Below are 21772 nucleotides of genomic sequence, written 5' to 3'. Positions count from 1 at the left end.
CTCATTAACTGTTTAATAAGTAATTCAGGCTGCTTGGAAAGAGCTTGGATTTGGACTTTTCCTCTCCTGCAGACACACGTTCCTGAGACGTCTTTCAATAACGAAGGCTGCAGTCTGAACTAGACTTCACTCATTTAATTCACCGCAACACAGACGTGACGTAGTTTTTTGTTTTCCAGCTGCTAACTGAGAAAACTTGACTTTCTTTAAACATGTGAATTATGTTATCCTCCGTGTAGCCTTGCAGAATGATCATAAAAGGTCTTTGTTTTTATGGCAAACTGCTGACAGGTGAGTCTTCGCTCAGCTGCAAAATCTGGATAAAAACCAGCTCACCAAATTAATGACCCTCATATATTCATGCTAGGAAATACACAATCATATAACCCAAAAGCTCTCGTGTGGACGTCTGTATTTCTTCCTCAAAGCGACCAAATTATCTCTGTTTTCCTTTTTACTTTGTTTCCTTTCTTGTTCTCGTTTCCTGAGAGGATCCAAAATTACCCCCTCCCTCTCTTCCTGCAGAGCCCTGCCCTCCGCTAACAATGTCCACACACACTCAGCAACACACACTCCTGCGTGCAGATGAAAGGCTCGGCCCTAATGACAAGGTACCCCGTCCACTTAATACTTCAAAGATGGAGCTCTGGGGGGGGGTCACGATACTACACCCCCCTCCACCGACCCTCCTGCCCCTCCCATGTCGACCACAATTAGCCGAAGCCTGAACCAAACCAGGACCGGGGCTGAAGCCACAGAACCTCCATCTGCACCGGGCCTCCGAACACAAACACAGGAGGCAGGAAAACACTTACTGTGGACCATGGAGGCACGTAAACCAACACACACACACACACCAACTGGAAGTGTAACCACACACACACACACGTAAATAAACACACACGAGATGAAGCAAACATAGAGGAGGTCAAAGTCACTTCTACTCTTTTACCATGACGATACTCTGGATTTGATCTGGATCACGTATGAAGTATTTTCTGATTCAGGCGAACGCGACGACGGACGATGACGTCGTTGTTTTGTGTCCCCTCGGGGTTGCCGTCGTTTCCTTCTGCTGCTCCGACTGAGAACTCTCACCCCTCAGATTAGAAGGAATCAGTCCGACCATCTTCATCTGATGGTTCTTTCTCTGTTTATCTGCACAACGTAAAGCAGGAACACGACCACACAGCTGGAACACACAGCGGCGTTATTTATGGATGATACAGTATGATGATACGAACAGTGTCAGAGTCAAACTGTCTTCATTAACTTCTGCAAATCAGAACAAGAGTGTCATTTCTGTTTTAAGATGGTCTCCTGAGATCCAAGACCATCCACAACAACATGGCGGCACACACACACACACACACTCTCTCAGCTAACCTCATCATCATCATCATCATCATCATCATCACCATCAGACAGCTCTGTGGTGAGATCAGCCGCCTCCTCTAATCGCCGCCATGTTTCACTTTATAATGCCGGCTTTGTCATTCATGAACACGCACACGATGGAGCGCGGTGATACGTCGTCTCGGGGATGATGACTCAAACTCACGTCACTCTTTAACAAAAAAAAAAAGTACAATTAACATAAGAGCTCATGATTCAGAGGGCTGTGATTCACTTTGGTTGCTGTGGCTCGTCTCAATCTTCACCCCGACCCTGTCGTCTTTTCTGGTGATGAAATGAGGTCAGCGGCGTGATCGGGGGACATTTTCATCAGGTTAATGGCTGCTGTGACCTCAGATATGGGTGTTTTAGGGAGGCGGGTTTTTACAGAAAGCTTCCCTCAGACCAGGAAAGTCTCAGGTTTGTGTTTAAGTATTTGGCCACTGATTGGACACTTGGGACGCTGTAAGGTTAGCGTGTTAGCATGTCAACGTTGGCACCATGAGGCTTTACTTGGGTACAGCAGAGTTGAAGACTAACTTAAGTTAAATGAAGCACTGCTGCACCCAAGTAAAGCCTCACAAAGTCGTTAGCATGTCTGCAGACTCTTTGTCTTGTTAATGTGTAGCAGCACAGATTACACACAGTTAAATACACCATGTTGTTCTCTTCAGCGCCACTGAAACATTAAGACACTCTAAGCAGCATCTATTCAGCCTTAAGTGCTGTTTTGGGAGGTGTGAAGGTCAATATTTATGGCCACAAAGAAGCTGCTGCTGCTGCTGCAATTCAAACATGACCTTTAAGATACAGTGTTCTCCAAACATTCGACCACTTCTCCACCACATGCATCCATCAAAACACACTTCGCCTCCCACCCACAACCTCTGCCGACTCTCCGTCCTCCCACTCAGAGCCATAAAAACACAGGTTTCCTCATCTGGACAGACGTAGCTGCGCGGCACTATTACCTCGCATCCATCAACGCCTCCGCACACCCAGATAAGGATGGGCGGGGGCGCACAACATCCTACTCATGTAATTAGGTAATTATAGGCAACGCATGATGGATCCCCGTAGTTGTTTTATTTTTGCAACTGTTAATAAGTCACTGTGACAGAGGGTGTGATCACTGCTGCGGTTTGTTTGCCTTTTTTTTTTTCCTCCCTCATCCAAACCAGAGCAGGAAAGTTCAGTCTGTTCATGTGTTCAGCTCCTTTAGGTTCACGTTACCCGACAACAGTGAGCGTGACTCAAATTCTGTCGATGTTCATTCTTCATGTTTACTGTCAACAAATCCAAAGACAACACTGGAAACACACTGACGTGAAGCCTGGTACATCTTCTTCCTCTGAGTCACAGAGCTCCAAAAACTATTAAAAACACATCAGTGAGACACATTGTTGTACAAGGTGACGTGTTCCTTTAATAAATCTCCTTTGGACAAAACAAGCAAATCTGTGAGCTGTTTTCACAGGTTTACAACAGACATTCAGTGAACTGTCATCAACAAGTACCAGAAAAAGTTCTGAGTCAACATCAACAAGTCACGAGACCAACAAGTCCCAAATGAAGACAACCAAGTTTTAAGTGAACATCAAAATGTCCCAAATCAAAACCATGCGTCCCAAGTCCCTTCTGAATTTAACACCACGCGACCAACAAATCCCAAGTCAAGTAAGATCCAAGTCAACAATTAAGTCCAAAGTCAAGACCAACAAGGCCCAGAACAGAAGTTCCAAGTCAAGGCCAAGGAGTTATAAGTGAACACTAACGAGTCCCAAGTCAAAGAGTTAAGCCCCAGAACAATAAGTACCAAACCAAGTCAGTTCCAAGTCAACAACATTAAGTCCGAAGTCAAGACCAAAAAGTCAAACGAGTCCCAAGTCAAAAAGTAAAGTCCCAAAACAAGTTCCAAGTTGAGAACAAGTCAGAAGTCATCAACAAAAACTCCTTCAAGTCCAAACTCGAGACAAAAAAAGTCCATGAAGTTAAGACCAACAAGTTATAAGTGAACACTAACAGATCCAAGTCGAAGAGTAAAGTCCCAGAACAAGTCCTAGGTCAACACCAACAAGTCCCACATCTAGATGTTGAGCCAAATATGAAGTCAAGTCTGAATTTAACACCAACAAGTCCCAGAACAAGTTCCGAGTCAAGACCAAGTTCCTGATTTGAGTTTGAATCTAGTCCACACACACCACTTAGAGCCTCGAAGCGTAACAGTTCCTATAGTTTGATCAGGTGAAGTTCATCTAACAACCCGTTGGTTCGTTCCTCTCGTCTTGGTACAGTCGTGAAGTTCACCTGAGTTTAATTGCCTTAATTTGCAACTGCAAATGAACAGCCTGCCTCTCCAGAGACGAATTCTTCAATGTGCCGCCAACAAACAAACAACAAACAACAACAACAACAACAGGAACTTCCTGCGTGTTGGCACGAATCCACACGCCAGGCGCCTGAAGGGTTAAACAACTCAGCCTGCGTCTCCTGAACGTCTCCCACACTCTCCTGTCTCGTCTGCAGTGCACTGAAGAGGGTAAAATATAATAAGGGATGACAAATTTCACACGCGGCTCAGCCAATTCATTGTGGAACAGAGGTAATTACGACAATTAAACACGAGAGAGCATTCTTTAACTTGATTATGGGTTATTATGGTTATACGGTAGGTACGAGACACAGTCAAGGATGAGCTGCATCACTTCATAATCAGATCATCCTCACAGGTACTGCTGTTTTCACAAAGACGTTGACTCAACGGAACAATACAATGCCCGGACTGTTGTCTTAAAAGCATGTGATTCTCTAAATTGCCTGATTGCTGTTGCTTGATACTGTGTGTGGAGTCTTAACGTGGATCAAACGGATGATGCATCAAAGCACAAAAGAAGAAAATATGCCAAAGCACAAACAGATGAAGCGTCAGACAACAAATGTGAAAAACGATGCACGGTGAGAAACTGCAGAGTTGTTTTCTTTTTTTTAGATTATCACGTCTGAGAAATCAGTGATGAAACAGAGAAAAGCTCTGATCTGGTTGATTTAATGTCGGGTAACGAGATTCATTCAGTGTGATGAAACCAGTTCACTCACCGTTCTCCTTCCCTTCTCCGATGACGTCGCTGATGGACTCCTTGAGGCCGAGAGTGGCTGCAGTGGGCATCGTGCCCAAGATGGACGCCAAGGACGGGGCTTTTCTCTTCGGGACGTCGCCGTCCTCCTGGTTCTCCTCTTCCTCCTCCGGACTCTTCTGCTCGAGTCTGATGAGCGCCTCCAGCGTGAGCTCGCCGATCTCTTTGCCGAAGTGTTTGGCCACGGCCTGCAGCTCGTCTTCCTCTTCTGGCTCGTCGTCTTCGATCTTAGACGACGTGGAGATGATTTCCTCGATGTCGTCCACGCAGTCTGTGGGAGGAGAAGACAGAGCGTGACGTAAAGTCAATGTGCCGTTTAATTGATCCCACGAAGGAAGTTCTTATTTTGTTTGCAACAACTATGACACAACTGGAGGTCAAAACCAGCCGCATCAAATCTGTCAAACACATCATGCAGGCAGACACGCACAAGAAACAGAAGCTTGAAACTTAATATTCTACAAACATTTACAGCTACTGAACCAAAACAGAGTAATTCAGCAAGTTCTCACTTAGCTGAAGACCTCTGACAGGCGTCTGAAGTCCCAGAGGGTCCCTGATCTCATACTGAACAGTCAAAAAATACAGCTATCAAGAACGTTACACTGCGTAGTAAAGAAGTGGAACAACAGCAGTTGATGTTATGGTACATCAGTTCAGTGCCACAGTAAGTGTACCAACATTTAGGACTTCTGTTACTTTTTTCCTGCAAATCACTTCTTCCAATTAATCACTTAGTTGTTGAATCGCGAGCAATTATTAGTATCCTGCAAAGTGAAGGTCACTGGCTCAATTTCTGTGAAGTCGTCACAGGAAATGTCACAAAATCACGACCACGTCGAGACGTGTTGCCAAGAAAACCATCGTCTTTCTGGTTGTGGCTAATTTGTTTTTTGACTGACGCTCATCAGCGTCACACATGCAGCAATTTGTCCAATGTGCTTTTCTGAGACATTAGTTGAAGAAGCTTAGATTTTCTTTGTTTTTCTTTTCAGGATGATCTACGCAAACTTTTAGACTCGTTTTGTGATCAATCAACTCAAATGTTGTCCTGACGAGAGTTTGCACTGATGTGACACTGCTGCAGCATCCAGCACGTGAAGGCTGATCTCATTTATCTTATTCACCAACGCAGATTTTTATTTGCATTCACTGAGTGACAGGTGCTGATCATAACAGTTTATCTCACCTTTACTACGTCGTATCTTATTAAACAGTTCATGACTCCTCTGTGTTCCCCGGAGGATTGTAAGGCAGCACAGGGTTACAGTTTATAGTCAGATTGTATAATTAGCCGGCTATAATTATCGGAATTTCAATTCCACAATTTAAAAAAAACAACCGCAGTAGTAAAAGATTACAGATGATGTTGATATAAAATGCCACGAAGGCAATGAAATGATTGTGTTTCCCAAACAACTGAGAGAAGAAACGGCGATAAATAATCACATCCAGACAAAATAATTGGATCATAATTTTGGTCGTCCTCTCGCAGTCCTGGAATCTAATTAAAAATGTGTCCTTTAATCAGACCATAATTAAAATGTCGCCGCACAGATATCGACCCACGAGTCAGAGAAGCAGCTCAGTTATCAGTCTGAGAGGGGAAACGAAGCGCTGCCGGATCTCAAAGTGACGCAGCAGCTGGAGGAGAAACTCGCCTGAAATCAGTGACAGCCTGCGAACCCCCCTACTGTGTGTGTGTGTGTGTGTGTGTGTGTGTGTGTGTGTGTGACAGAGACAGAAACAGACAAAGACAGAGGGCCAGAGATAAAGAGCCAAAGGTAGAAACAGATAAAGAGAAAGAGTGACAGGGAGCGCACTCTGATGTGTGTGTGGTTGTGTGTTGTTGTTATGTGTGTGTGTGTGTGTGTGTGTGTGTGTGTGGTTGTGTGTGATCCTCGCTGACTGACTGACAGCCAGATAAATAAAAGCATCATCACACATTAAAACGTTTCCCGCTGTGATGTTTGTATTTCGACGTCCCACTCAGCCCAGTCAGCAGCTGGCTCGCTCTACTGACGCCGTATTAATTTCACTTCTTGCATCAAGACGACGCGTCTTCAGCGGAACCAGCAGCCGAGCGAGGCGGCGATGCTTTACGATGAGAGAGGCTGACAGATAAAATGCTGCTTTTATGTCCTTACTATGTCAGACTACATCCTCCCTCCTGTTTGCATGCCTTCATGCTGGGACTACTGTTGCTGTTGATTTGGCTTCCACGGTGAAAATCTTTTGTTAATTCTCTCGTGGAGAAGTCAGAACACGCAACACGAGCTCTGGTTTTTAAGAACAGCGGTTATAAGCAGTTTAAGGACCCACAGGACCAGTTTTCCTGTCCAAGAACCGACGTTTATGGTTCCAGAGTTGGCCCAGGTTCTGAACGAGCTGCTGAACCTCGTTGGATGAAAAGTTCCAGCTTGGAAGAAGGTCGTTCTCGTCAGACCAGACAGATTAGATGGAGCTGATTTCTATCTACGATGCATCTTTTACATACTTCGTTATTCAGACCGACACTCCCCCCCGCTCAGCTCCGTACCTTCTTTAGTGTAGGCAGCGTAGACTCCTCTCAGTTTGGGCCGGCTGCTCTGAAGCTCTGCGTCGATCTCGTCCTGGTAGCCTTGGATTTCATCTGTTGAATATTAAACATCAGAGTTAAACCTCCAGTGCCGACTCCCGGATCAATAATCTTCCACGCAACGCAGAACAGAAGAACTGCGGCCACCGTTCTCATGTCCCTGAAACGATCGTGTACAATTCATGCTGAGAAAACAAATTATACTTCTTTTGTGTCTTCGGTCACAGCCCGTTCTTCTGAACCCTTTAAATTATGTCTGCCATAATTACAATACATTATGTGAATACTGTAATATAATATGTGGTTGATTACATGTTGTGCTGAAGTCAAATCAGAGACAAAAGACAGGGAGCCGTTTCCTCTCCGTGTACCGACCACATCCAACACTGCTCTGCTTTCAGTCAAGGTCCAAGAAAACAACAAAAGTCTCACAAAACTTTCCTTCTCAGCAGCATAAATGTGAAACTGAGAAAAACTGAATTCATTTTGCTAAATAAAAATGTTTAAAAAAGGCAGGAAGCCCGAGAGTAAAGACGTCTTTGATGCGATGGCAAACAGACAAGGACGCCTCATTCATACCTTCAACGTCACCCATCTTCTTCTTCAGCTCCATCTCCAGCTAGAGACAAGACGACAAAGATGAATTAAAGACTCCGTCCAAACCCATCAGTGAGTAACAGGGTCAAACAATTACAGAGTAAAAACATCGAACAAAAGAAGATCATAACACGAGGACTGTGGGCGGCTGGTTTCCTCTGAGTGGAACATTTTTCTCCTGAAAGAAGAAGTTTAACTTGTTTCGCAGCTCAAACTGAGCGACACATCAGCAGTTACATCTTTGTTTCTGGACTGTGAATCATTCTTCACTGTGACATTAACTCAGCTGTAATTCCCTAATTACCATATTGATTTTCTTCTTCCTCAGTCCTTCTGTGAAGCAGGGCGGGTCGCACTCTTGGTCCAGATCCACCTTCATGAACTCTTCGATGGTCAGCTGACTGGTGGGCGTGTCCTCAAACTCAACCAGCCTGATGGAGGAGAAGTTGCAAGGGAACGTCAAATAAAATTCACCTCCACGTCGTCCCATTCACCAAAGAGTTCAGCTTTCAACTCACCGTTTCCTCAGCGTGGTTTCACACACTTTCACGACGCTGACGATTTCTTTCATGGTGCGGCAGAAGTCGTGCATACGAGCGGCGACGAGAAGAGCTGAGGACGGGAAATTAAAACGATGTGATGAGGTTTAAACAACAGGTCCAAGCAGCCGCACAACTCCACTAAACTAAATTATGAAATGTTTCTGCTCCCACGCTAACTTCACTGTGTTTGGCAGAACATCCAGACGGCCTCACAACTCAAGGCCACATACAATAAAACCAATCCAGCCTCCAGGATTTCATTGTATGTGTCTGACATTGAGATTTCTTTTCCTCCATGTTTTGGAAATAAGAAATGTTGATATACACACACACACAATTATACGCCTGAACACACAGACACTGTGTTTGTGTTTCCAGGCGTCTCTGCGTGAGCACCTTGACGACTGAAGCTCTGAGTGGACGGGACGGGAGCACCTCAGCTCACAGAGCCGACAGTCCGCCCACACACACACAAGCCGACTTTTAAAAAGGAGTAACAACAACGCTAATATTATGCAATGAGTTGCAGCGCGAGCCTTGAAGGGGAACAGTTATATAACCGTCATTAGAGTTGCCTCACTCAAGAGCCTGTTAAAAGATAGATGCGGCTACTTGTACATGCACACTTCTAACAGCCTTCAGGACTGAAGTGCTGGCTTTTAGCTCCGCTGAGGACTTTCTCAAACATTTTACCGCTTCCACCTTGGAACCGTGCAGCTTCAAAGTTGCTGGTTCTCTTCCCTTAATGCAGAGTTAACTTTGTCCTTTAACTCGTTAAAAAAAGTGACGCAATTAAAAAAAAAAAAAATCCCTTCCATCCTGAAGAGCTTTTTGCAGATACGCATTCTGATTTGTCAACAGCAAGATCTGCATCATATTTGGGAACAAACTTTTCCCTCCTTCCATCCGACTGTATCCCCTCTCAATGATTTATGATGAGCGATTAATTATTCAGGCAATGCAGCTGAGGAACAGAGAAAGACGAAAATTGAAACCGTGAACGTAAACATGCAGGGCTCAGAGGAAGCTGGTGATTCGATTTCAAGACGTCTCGGCTGGTAATGCGTCGCAGCCGAGTGTATTCAGGTTGACACCAGCTGAGACGCGACGCGGAGGAGAAGCAGCTTTGAGCTCAGCTGTTCCACATAAACTGCACCACAGCACTCACGCTAACAGGGCGACGGGCAGGGTGGCAAATCGACGGCGGGCGAACTGTGGTGTGGTTTGAGGCAGGTGCTCTCAGGTTCGTCTCTCTGGCAGACGACCAGCAGACAGTCAAAAGGCCAGAATACATTTGTAACCTAGTTGGCAGCAAAAGCAGTGAAAGACGCAGGTGAGTGTCAGGATTCACCTGCCAGCAGACCGGTTGGTGGGCACATCATCTGTTTGTAATGTCTGCGTGTTATAGTGTTGATCTGTAAAAGGGCGTTCAGCGTGCTGCAGCTCTGATCTAGCTGACGACAGCAGCGTTCCTTTACACTGTGATAACGACAGTTCTGGCCATATCTTACAAACTGCTCCTTTAAATCGACAGAAGCCTCCTCGTCCTGGTTATTAGTGTGCGAGAGACTTTTACACGCTGCGTGTTGAAGAACTACAGAGCGAGATAAACCTCTACAGTATTCATTACCGTCTCTTACTCGCAAGTTTCTTGACAAAATGATCCAATTCTTTATTAAAACTCCAGCTGGCAGGACGCCAACAGCTAATTCTGCACTTTGAGCTAACGGGGGGGTTTGCTTGTTTAAAGATTGAACAAAAACAGCTTCTCATATTGATCTCCCCCCTGAGCGCCGTCCTCTGCTTTAATGTTCATCTATAGTGCATGAAAGAGGCTCTAAAGTTGAGGGTCTTCTTTGTGTTTTTATCATATTTTGCCTTGTGCAGGTTCATTTACATGTTCCCTTTGCTCTGAAACCTTTCCTCACAGTGATGAAAATCACTATGTGCAAAGTTAAACAAGGCAGTAAACTTCCCACAGTCCTGAAATCCACTGATATTAATAAAAGTGTGAGTCTGTTGTACAGTGAGGTGAGAAAGAGACACCTCGGGCTGAGTTTCTAATACTGATGGTCACTGGGCAGAGTTTCAGGAGTCTCTGAGGGTGAAGGGCACCTTGGTGATTAGATGCCAACAGAACAGTGAGCGTTAATCACTTTCTCTCCTCAGAGGACTGGAAACAGGAATCCTCTGATGACAGGCCGGCTGCCAGCACCACTCACCTGAAATTAAAACAGTCCTCGGCAGCACAGACGGCAGACACGACGCTCACCTGCTCCACAGAGGCCCGACGGCCTTCGTCCCGTGTGCATCCAGTCCCTCTTCATCCTCTGCACCAGGCGCATCGCCGTCATGGACACTTCGTGGTTCTTCTCCCCAAATTCCAACATTTGGGCGAAACGGGGGATGTACAGGCACGGGTCTGCAGACAGAGAAGTGTTTGTGATTATAGAGGTGCATGTTCTGATTCAGTCGTGCCTTTAAAATCTGGAGCATTTGTTCCTTTCGGTTCCTTGAGCCAAAGAAGGTTCTGTCTGCAGAACCGTCTGATGTGGAAAGTTGGGCCGTGGACCAGAGAAGTAAACGGGTCAGGTTGTTGGACAGAGAACATCTTAGTAGATTCCTTCACACTGACAGATGTGGAAAATCTGATTTTTTCCAGTTTGGATTTTTTATCATTTGCTGAACAACGACAGAGAAGCAGCTCATGGTTTCTGAATGTTTTGTTCTGGTTCTTTAACGTCCTTATTGCTACTAAATATGTGACGCAAAACAATCTTGCGCTGAGTTTTCTTGCAGATTGTCATTTTTTGTAACGATCCTTAAAATGTTGCTATCAAACACGTATGACAAAGACATATAACACAGGCAGAACATTTTACAGCTTAACAATGACCATAAATGTCTATAAAGACGTCAGGGCAGCGAAACAGTTAAATACTCCAAGCATCTTTTTTTTATATTGGTACATAACGGCCAACTGGTTTAATATTCATTTAATGGTTTTAAGTCAATTTTCTGACATTTTATGGACCAAACAAGTAACTGATTAATTTCAGACAGCCTGGACGTCAGCTGCAGGAACTGCTCAGTTCCTGGTTAATAAGTATCCTGTAATGATCACATTCAGCTTCTGTCTCGTGTGTGTTTTCCTGGAGAGGATAAATCATGGCGGAGGGAGCGTACGAGTCCATCCTGCTATGGTTTCATGGACTGATATCAGGTCTGCTCGTCTCTCAACCTGCTGCCAAAACTCTCTCAGGATGACACTTTAACGAGAACTCTGTCCAATAAACAGGCTGCTTATGTGTCCATACAGATTTTGTTGGTGAGCTTCGGTTCACCTGCGTCTGAGCTGTAAATAAACCGAAGAAAATGCAGTTCTGTCCCATTCTGAAAGCAGATTTAGATCATTAGCACCTGTGTGCCCCCCCAGTAAAACCAGTCTCCTCCCGCTGGCTGCTAATTAGCTCCAGTGGAGAACTTGAGGATTAGCATTTAGCTCGAGTGCACCTCGAAGCAGCCTGTTTCTCATTCGGCGTCTCCGTCCAGATTTTCGCAGCTGGCGAAAGGATTTGAATGGGCAGCCTTCCAATCACAAACCTTTTGCTTCTCAAATGTCTCTGAGAAACTTGGACAGCGCGGCGTATCGTAAACTTTAGGGAAAAATACTTTGGATTCAGCTGGAGAGAGCAAAACCTTCAGAACCACCTGCCTCTGCCTTGAAACAGCCTGGCAGGTGGCCAGTTTGAGTTTTTATTCTGAAAGTGGTTTTTACCTTGCTGGGAAATCTAATTTAATATCAACATTAGGAGGAATTCTCTTTCCACTGTTAGCCTGGAGACAAAAAGAAGAGTTTCAGGACAGCGGAGTCAAATATCTTTGAAGTCAGTGGCTGCGTTTATAGAGCGGTCCAGTGGAAAGCTGGTCGAGCCAGCTGGTAATCAGATCCAGGCTGATCCCTCCCCCCCCCACACCATGTAATGATACGTCTGCAGAGCTCGCCATCACCGCTCCAAGCTCCACCATCTGTAAGAGACCAGACGAGATCTCCGTAGAAAAGAGGCTGTTTAAGGGGGTAAGAAATGCACCTGGAATCCTCTTTCACTGTCGAGAATAATCAATCTGTGATGCTCAAACAGCCCAGGAGTCATTCTGTGATGGAGTGCTGGAGTTTACTTTTTTCGTGTACCCACTTTCCCCTCGACCCGCATCGCCTGCTTCTACTTCTGTTCCCGACATTCCCCAAAATTACTTGGACCACCCCCAGAGAAGGGCCGCGAACTCGCTCCGTTCAATCAAATGTGGGAGCGGAGCGGCATGAATAGCATTAAAGTGTTATCAGTCGGCTGAGGGGGAAGCTGCGCCCTTCCCTCAAGAGCCCAAACTGACTCGGAGCTGCAGAGGATTCTGGTCTATTTTTTGTTACTGCGGGTTTTAAATTTGTCTCTTTGAGTTTCTTCTGTATGATTGTTGATAATCAGAGAAGAAAGTCTCACTCATCCAAACCTGACTGCACACTGATGCTCTTTATGTCAATGTAAATTGTAGCTGTGATGTCACCTTGTTTGTCTGGTCAGATATCAGGACTGTCGATATATCGATCCACTGGAAAGTGAAAAAATTATCCATTATTTTTAAATTCTCACCGCACGTCTGTGTCACATCGTTCCATCCGGGCACTTCTCTTTCCAAAACATTCAGACAGCGTTGTTGACAGCAGCCAATCACAAAATGATGAGGATATTTATATTTACTTTGAACTTTGGAGAAAAGACGAGCATCCGACGCAGCGTTACGGCAACATTAGCTGCTCTGCTTCAAAAATGTCAGGCCGAAATGTTCTGCAGCGGTGAAGAAGAAAAAGTTTAAATAATACCAGTAATTTGTTAGGCTGTGAGTAGAGAACTGCCTGCTAGCTGTTAGCCACAGGCTGAGGCGATAATCACAATAAGCCGTTTTAGGTTTTTATATTAGACTCAGGTCTGTGTTTTAATGACATTTGTGTTCATTTCATGTTTTCATTTGGTTGTTTTCAGTCCAGCTGTCAACTGAACAAAAATTAGGAAATAAATCACACTTTTTGAACGGCTTACATAAATTGGGCAATAATGTCATCAGACCGGTTCTGATCTGGTTACCTTGTCTTTTCTCTTTATAAAGATCAGGAAGTGCAGATAAGTCTGCAGAGACTTGACTTGCCTTAAACTAAAGACTCAACCTGACTGACTCAAGAAAAAATAAGTATTTCATCAGAAAGTCCCGACATGGTCAAATGTGACAAGTTGAATGGGATGTTAATGTTATTCCCCTTATGAAGGTTGAAATAAGTATTTATGATGCAAAAATGACAGATGTTCTTATTATTATTATCATTTAATAAGTTCATAATAAATAATTTGTCGACTGTGGTTTTAATTAATGGGGTGTTTCATTTAGTAGAGCTCATGTAATGAGGGTTGGGATGTGTCACAGCCTCTCCACCTCGATAATAACACACAAAATAAGATTTTTTTCCCTTTATATGTAAATCACAACTTGACTTGCCCAAGAAAAAATTACTTGGGACTTGCTTGAGACTGTTTTTCTATTGAATTTCATCTTTATTTCACCAGGAGGTCCCAACATCGTCAAATATAAAACATAAAACATGATGCTGTTCTCTTTTTAGTGGCTGAATTAAGCATATAACTATATATGTGCTTATCATTATCATGTAATAAGTTAATAATAAAGAATGTGTTGATTGTGGCATTAATTTGTGGGGTGTTTCCTTTAGTTGAGATCATAGACTGAGTGTTAGGACGTGTCACAGCCTCTCCACCTCGATAATAACACGCAAAATAAGCTTTTTCTCCCTTTAAATGCAACTTTTTCCCCATTGAGTCCACATAAAATGATAACATGGTCAAATATGACATATAAAACATGATTCTACTCCCTTATACGAGGCTGAAACAGGTATTTATGCTGTAAAACAACATATGTGCTTATTATTATCATTTAGTAAGTGTTTGGGGGTGTAATAAAGCATTAATAATGAATAATTTATTGATTGTGGTTTTAACTTGTGGGGTGTTTCCTTCAGTAGAGATCACGTACAGAGGATTAGGACGTGTCCCAGCTGGATAATAACACACAGAATAAGATGTATATCACAGCTGACATGAGATCATGGTGTTCCGCTGTATCCTGGACGAAGTGCTGTGTGTTTCGGGGTCATGTCGCCTGGTCGCTGCCGGCCTGCAGGCTCGTATTTAAGCGACCTTCTCTTTAATTGTATTTTTATCCCAGCAGCGGCTCTGATCAGCGGGACGAGGGGGCGGTGCTTCGGCCCGGTGACGCACTCTGCGGAGCTGCTGGGGGAGGCGCCTCTGCTCTCCTGACGTCAGCGCGGGGCGGGGATCTGATTGGTCCAGAGCGAGCCCTGGGCGTCCGAGGAGATCACGACGAGGGGGGGAAAAAAACGCAGAGAAAATGAAGCGGACCTCAAAAACTCCCCACAAATGAGTGTATACCTCGGGTGAGGACGGCCGGAGGAACACGGCAGCTGGATCCGCCTCGGTCGACAGTCGGTCGGGAGAGAAAGGGATAAGTATCCGAGGGGATTAACGCGGAGGCGGGGTGGAAAACAGAGCAAGGACTTGAATACCAGCTGCGACTATCCGGATTACCGACTCGCTGAAAAAGGGAAAACAAGCGGACATTTCTCCGTCCGGAGAGGATGAGCTGACCGCCGGGACACGGAGCAAAAGTGCCTGCGGTCGAAGTTGGACGCCGGACGGATATTTACATGTTGTCGTGTGAACTTCGCCGTCGATGTGGTTTTAAATCTCCCTGATTAACGGCTGATTCCTCCGCGGACGACCGGACGTCAGTTAGTTCGTTTTTCAGCGCGCGCGACAGATCCAGTTCCCCGGATACCGACGACCGAAGACGACCGCTCGCTCGTGCCGATGCCAACGGCAGACTGCAGGTTGCTCCATCATGGCCGGATCATGAGGTGTCTGACTTATCTACTCCTTCTCCCAGAAACGCTGAAAAAGTCCAAGAAGGTCGGCAAGCTCCCGGGCAGGCTGCCGGTATGTTATGAGATCCTGACTCTGTCCCTGTCGAGCAAGAAGCAGCAGCAGCAGCAGCAGAAGAGGAGGAAGGAGGAGGTGGAGGAGGAGAAGATGGCTGCGGAGTTGTACCCCGCCGCCAACACCAACAACACCAACCTGTCCACCGGCACCACGGTGGCGGACACCGAGAAGACCAAGGAGGTGCCGGTGAGCCAGGCCAGCAGCAGCAGCGCGGCGACCACCCCGACCACCCAGCAGAACATCAACAACAACAACGTCGATCCGCCCAGCTGGCAGTGCAGCCACCCCACACTGAGAGAGAGGTAACATCTGCTGCCCGACTCACGGAAACACCGCTAATACCTGCACATTCATGACCGTAAAGCACCTTAAAGATCATTGTGAAGTAGTGACAGGGCGCCACGGCCGCTCTGACTCCCTGTGTCAGCGTGATAGTGATTACAAAAAGATTAAAAAAGCACCATAAGGTCGCTAAACTCAGTATTTGGTAGCCTCATTCATTAGTGGAGCTTTAGTTTGGAGGAAAGTGGTCCTGCAGCAGCTACTCTGTTAGTTACACTACTCTTAACCCATTAATGACCATCTGTATGGCGGTTTAAAGGGGAAACACAGCAGAAAATGTCAAAATTCAAGTCTGATTTGACATTTTTATGATGCCAAAATGGTAAACTTCAGTAGATTTTCTCTTAAAAATGCAGAAAATCCAAAAGGAGTTAAGTAAAAATGTCATTTCACATGATTTGTGTTTAGCTCAGTCAGTATTTAAAGTGCTGTAGAGGACTGGTGATTCATATGCATGTAATTAAAACATTTAGTGGCTCCAGCTTCTTAAAATAGTCTCTGCTCTTTTAAATCTGAAGCTTGTCAGGGGTTTTCCTCACAACCTGCACACGATTAATCGAGATAACAATCAGCAGATGAACTGATACAGAAGCAAACAGGAGCTGCAGCTCTGCTTCTGCTGCTGTATCCTCCTCAAACCTGTGAAGGTACCCAGTGTCTCTGGGCAAAGACAGGGAGAGTGTGGGAGGACTTGATGTTATACAATACTTGACTGAGGCTTATTCATGAAACCTGCTCTGCTTTTAGGAACGCCTTGATGTTTAACAATGAGCTGATGGCCGACGTCCACTTCATTGTTGGCCCCACGGGGGGATCGCAGAAGGTTCCAGCACACAAGGTAAAGAGATCTGACCACGTTATTCTGACTTCTCTGTCTGTTAGATTAGAGGAGAAGTTGTGTCTCTGCAGCTACTGAAAAGAACTACTTGTGCTCTTTTACTGAACTTCGCAACGACTGTGTGATTCTGCCTGCATGTGTTCTGACGCATCTGTCTCCTCCCTCCCCTCCCTCCCAGTATGTGCTGGCCGTGGGAAGCTCGGTCTTCTGTGCCATGTTTTACGGCGATCTGGCGGAGGAGGAGTCTGAGATCCATATCCCAGATGTGGAACCTGCTGCTTTTCTAATTCTGCTGAAGTAAGCCACTCGCCATCCCTCACACACAGCCAACCAGAAGGAGAGATGACAAGCGCAGTCAGTGTCACTTCAAAGCATATTATTACTCATCCAAAGCTAAGCGGAGGCGAATGCCAAAAGGCTGCGAGCGCCAGAGAGCAGTGGCAGCAGCACAGCGCTCTGTAATTGCTGGTTTTCTCAGCACTCTTTGTCCAACTAGAAACATTTTTTCCCTTTTTCTTCATCCACAGCCTGACAATTTTCTTAGAGGGGAATACAGTACGTACAGACTTGCAGTTATAAATAACTGGCTTTTGTTGCTCGTGCCAGCCCCATGGACTGCTGCGTGCTGGGCTTTTTGTGGAGAGGGCATGATGTGTTAAGCACACAATCCTCTTTAGGAGAAAAAAGATTATCATTTTTTTCCATTTTGCTCCTTTGTGGGTATTTGATGCAGTGGGCATGAGAGAGGCGAGCTCGTCCAAGAGTTCATCTTGTCGTGTGATATATTGTTAAACAAGATGTCGCTTCGTTCGTTTGTTGTTGGTTCTGGCAGCTCTATGACGATCAGTGACGTACCACCAGGCTACAGAGCTGCTGCTTAAATCAGGCTGAGATCTCTCAATTCATCTTCAGTCCTTGAACATACTTTTTTTTTAACGACTCATCCAGCACAAGAACAGCCAATCTCCTTGTTAAAAAGTTCCTTATGGTGCATTTAAATCACAGCAGCTAACCAGTTATTTCCCTCCTCGCAGGTACATGTACAGCGATGAGATCGACCTGGAGGCCGACACGGTGCTGGCCACCCTGTATGCCGCCAAGAAGTACATCGTTCCTGCGCTGGCCAAAGCCTGCGTCACCTTCCTGGAAACGAGCCTGGAGGCCAAGAACGCCTGCGTGCTGCTCTCCCAGAGCCGCCTGTTCGAGGAGCCCGAGCTGACGCAGCGCTGCTGGGAGGTGATCGACGCTCAGGCCGAGCTCTCGCTCTGCTCCGAGGGCTTCTGTGAGATCGACGTGCAGACGCTGGAGATCATCCTGCAGAGGGAGACGCTCAACACCAAGGAGGTGGTGGTGTTCGAGGCCGTAATGAACTGGGCCACAGCGGAGTGCAAGAGACAAGGTCTGGGTCCGACGACTCGTAATAAAAGAGAGGTGCTCGGGAAGGCGCTGTTCTTGGTGCGCATCCCCACCATGAGCCTGGAGGAGTTTGCCAACGGCGCGGCACAATGTGATATCCTGACACTGGAGGAGACGCACAATGTGTTTCTGTGGTACACAGCGGCTAAAAAGCCCAAGCTGGACTTCCCTTTGTCTGCCAGGAAGGGCTTGGCGCCTCAGAGGTGCCACCGCTTCCAGTCCTCAGCCTACCGGAGCAATCAGTGGCGCTACCGCGGCCGATGTGACAGCATTCAGTTCGCGGTGGACAAGAGGATCTTTATCGCTGGTCTGGGGCTGTACGGGTCGAGCGGCGGCAAAGCCGAGTACAGCGTCAAAATCGAACTGAAGAGACAGGGAGTGACGCTGGCACAGAACCTGACAAAGTTTGTGTCGGACGGCTCGAGCAGTACGTTCCCGGTGTGGTTCGAGCATCCTGTTCAGGTGGAACAGGACGCGTTCTACACGGTGAGCGCCGTGCTGGACGGGAATGAGCTGAGCTATTTTGGCCAGGAGGGCATGACGGAGGTGCAGTGTGGGAAGGTGACATTTCAATTCCAGTGCTCCTCCGACAGCACCAACGGGACCGGAGTACAGGGAGGACAGATCCCAGAGCTGGTGTTCTATGCATAAGCTGCTCTGGACTGCTGATGGGAATTCGGCTCATCGTCGCCTCCCAGCCTTCAAAGTAATGTAGCATTAAAGACACTTGACTAATGTCACACTAAATGGCCTGGTTAGTTCTTTGAGAGACTATTTTAAAAAGCCAAGGAGCTGTTGTTTTATCTTATTTAATTTAATGTTATTTTTTTATTTAAGTACTGGGTTAACGTTATTCGCTCTGATGCCTGTGTTCAAAGGCTGCGGCTGCTGTAGAAACAACATTAATACAGCGATTTGTGGTTATGTAATCAAGCCGAGCTCCACAACTGGAACAAGTAGGGACTGCTTCAAATTGTGTAATTGCAAGTCTATATACGATGTTGTTACTATAGTCCGAGCAGCAATATTACACGAGGAGCAAACTTTATGTAGTGTTATGATTCTAAATGCAACAAAAAAGTAGAAATCTTGTCAAACAGTTGTTTTGCACTTCAGAGGACGGCCTCAGAAACGTTGTGTCTTTTGTAAAACTGTCAACAGCTTGATGCTGTTAGAGATGACCAGATGTGTTCTGTACAAGAATGCCTATACACCTGACGATAAAACATAAAGGTTATAATGTGATGGAGCCACAGATGTCTTGTTATTATGGTGCCGGGGTGAGGGAGAGGGGATCAGAGGGGCTGCAGCGCCCTCTGGTTACTGCTGGCTGAACTGCAGCCTGGTTCTATGAGAACAGGAGGTTCTTCGGGCCACAGATGAGTTATTTAATGGATCTCAAAGAGTCGTGGGGGCCTGAAAGTGTCTGTGTAACTCTTTTCTTGTTGCAAAGATGAAAGTAGCGACTCTCCTTTTAATCATAATCCTTAAATACTGAAGATGTGCTGATCCAGACCTGATATTTAATATGGTTTTGTTCACTAGTACAGCTGAACAGAGCAAACCTAAACTATACAAAACTAGATTAAATCTCAGGGTTTTGTCTTAATCTCAACAGTGTTTAAGGTTAGAACTGTGCTCAACTTTAAATATACTCCTGGGAAAATCATGTTAACCACAAAATCCATCGTCATATTTGTTTGTGTCCTGGCGCCAAAATGAACCAAGGATCTGGGAATACAAAAAGTGACTATGCATCACTTGCTGTGGGTTTAAAGGAATTCTGTAACTTAATGTTCTGCAGCTTGAAGCGATTTAGATGAAGGCTTTGATAGAGTATTTGGTTTAGCTACCTTTTAAGTGCTTCAATTTGACTCTTAAAAGCTGCCTGAGCCTGTTAAACAGATCATCACATCAGCAAAGACAGAAAATTAAAAATCACATGCAAGTCACTGTGAACTTTGTGCAACTGTGGCGAAAAAACATTTCACCTATTTTCTGGCAATTCAACAGCTAAATAGTGCTGCAACTAACAATTACTGTTATTGTCGATTATTCTCTCGATTAATTATTAGTTGTTTGGTCTATAAAATGACGACCGGTGTTTCCTGAAGCTCAAAATGACGTCCTCAAACATCTTGTTTCGTTCACAACCCAAAGATATTCAGTTTACCATGAAAGAAGCTGAAATCAGAGAATTCTCTTATCAGAAAAGTTGGCGATCCCTTTAAAAGTTGACAACTAATCGATTAACTGTTGCAGCTCTGACACCATTTACTCTATAAAAGGAAATATTGGTCAATTTTTGAGAGCTTAATTCAACACAGTGTTGCAGAACGAGCCCAGAAGAAAAAGGTGGAGGGAGGTGAAGTGTGTACCTATAGCCGGGGCGTTGATGCACAGTTCTCGGGCCAGAACGAGGAAGGTTCTTCCCAGCACGTAGACGTTCACCTGTGGAGGAGAGGAGTCATTTAAAACAAAGAGTAAAATGTGTCAGAGACAAACCGACAGTTATGATTTTGGTGTTTTCATGATCCTGCACGTCCTCAGTTGGCCTCCACACAGCTCAGCTGGGATGTGACTGGGGACGACTGGTGTGTTGGACAGTAATAAACAGATTGCTGGGATATGAAATGAGGCTGTTGCGTCACCGTCAGGTTAAGTGTTCTGGTTATATAATCGACCCGAAGGTTACAGCAGAACGTGTCACATCAATATATGTGATTAAAAGCTCAACACTCGGTGGTTAGGAGTGATTTCTCCCTGACGGTCTCTCAACTAACAGCTGCCTGCTAATCTCTGATCAACATATCAGTCACATCGATTTCCTTTTTATTTAACACTTTCACTCAGTTGTAAGTCGCACTTTTGCTTTGGGAACATTTAAAACTCTGTGCTGATGGACCTGAAGGTGCAGTTAAACTGGGCTGTGTAGTTGCAGGGTGTGTGAGGGGTGGAGGCGGGTGGTGGTGGTGGTGGTGGTGGAGTGTGGAGGCGAGTGTGTCACCATGCCGGCACCTCCCCTCACAGATGTTTCATTGTGTTTAACCCACAACACCTCCAGAAGGCTCGGCAGTAAATTCAGTCATCCCCGCTCGATGTGAAAGGACCTGATGAGGAATAACAAAGCCACGGGGCTGCACATCTATCATCGACTACAACTATTATCAACATCGCAGCACAGAATCAAGTCGTGGAGGCATCAGGGCTGAAAGCTGAAGCAGACGGCAGTGAAAGCTGCAGGATTCAGGTCATGAACTCGGGTCAGATCTCTGTCATTCCTTCAGACCTCCTGAGCCGGAGGGTGAGGGGGCGACAGACAGACGGACTCTCGCTCTCAGACCCCTCTGGAGTCGGGCAGAGACGCAGATGCTGCTCTGCTATTCTGGGAAAAACTCTGTACACAGAGGCGGAAATGGAGGAGGAGGAGGAGGAGGAAGTGGAACAAGCAGGACTGTGTGATTACAGCTCAAACAAGGATGTGGGACGTCACTCATGACTGCCGACTGTCTCAAGAAACTCAGGAACAAAAAAACTTTTCAAGTATCTTAAAGCTGCAATAATCAACAGTTTTATATCCATCAAATGATTATGTGTAATGGCAAAGCTACTCATCATGGATCAGCTTACTCTGCAGTTCCCCCCACAGAGGGCCTGAACACACGGAGCGAACATCGAAGAACCAGCAGCAACAAAGGCCGACTGCAGACGGCTAGTAAGACACCAAAAGCCGCCTGTAAGACAACCTAGGTCACCTGTAAGGTTTGCTACAAGGCGACAGTAAGGCCGCCTGTATGGCCAATGCAAGACGAAAAAAGGCCGACTGTTGTGGCGCCTCATGTCGC

At 45.7% G+C, this 21772-nt stretch overlaps 2 protein-coding genes across 3 annotated transcripts in view; one reads left to right on the top strand and one right to left on the bottom strand.

Annotated features, from left to right (window-relative positions):
• Positions 1 to 21772, bottom strand: part of brf1a (BRF1 RNA polymerase III transcription initiation factor subunit a) — an 83410-nt gene that overhangs the window by 49209 nt on the left and 12429 nt on the right. For both annotated transcript variants that reach the window (XM_037125372.1, XM_037125371.1), the window contains exons 6-12: positions 20306 to 20378; positions 10519 to 10668; positions 8223 to 8316; positions 8009 to 8135; positions 7687 to 7726; positions 7069 to 7161; positions 4492 to 4800 (exon numbers count right to left, since the gene is read on the bottom strand). In XM_037125372.1, coding sequence (XP_036981267.1) covers positions 4492 to 4800; positions 7069 to 7161; positions 7687 to 7726; positions 8009 to 8135; positions 8223 to 8316; positions 10519 to 10668; positions 20306 to 20378 — 886 coding nt within the window. The remainder of the gene's footprint in view (positions 1 to 4491; positions 4801 to 7068; positions 7162 to 7686; positions 7727 to 8008; positions 8136 to 8222; positions 8317 to 10518; positions 10669 to 20305; positions 20379 to 21772) is intronic.
• LOC119034412 (BTB/POZ domain-containing protein 6-B) lies at positions 14318 to 19176 on the top strand. Its single transcript, XM_037125373.1, has 4 exons — positions 14318 to 15633; positions 16421 to 16511; positions 16690 to 16808; positions 17546 to 19176. Exons 1-4 carry the CDS (start codon positions 15203 to 15205, stop codon positions 18576 to 18578), a joined length of 1674 nt encoding a protein of 557 aa, XP_036981268.1. The 5' UTR covers positions 14318 to 15202; the 3' UTR covers positions 18579 to 19176.

Source organism: Acanthopagrus latus, chromosome 16 (assembly GCF_904848185.1).
Source record: "Acanthopagrus latus isolate v.2019 chromosome 16, fAcaLat1.1, whole genome shotgun sequence".
Lineage (NCBI taxonomy): Eukaryota > Metazoa > Chordata > Actinopteri > Spariformes > Sparidae > Acanthopagrus > Acanthopagrus latus.
This window is presented reverse-complemented; position numbering and strand designations above follow the sequence as displayed.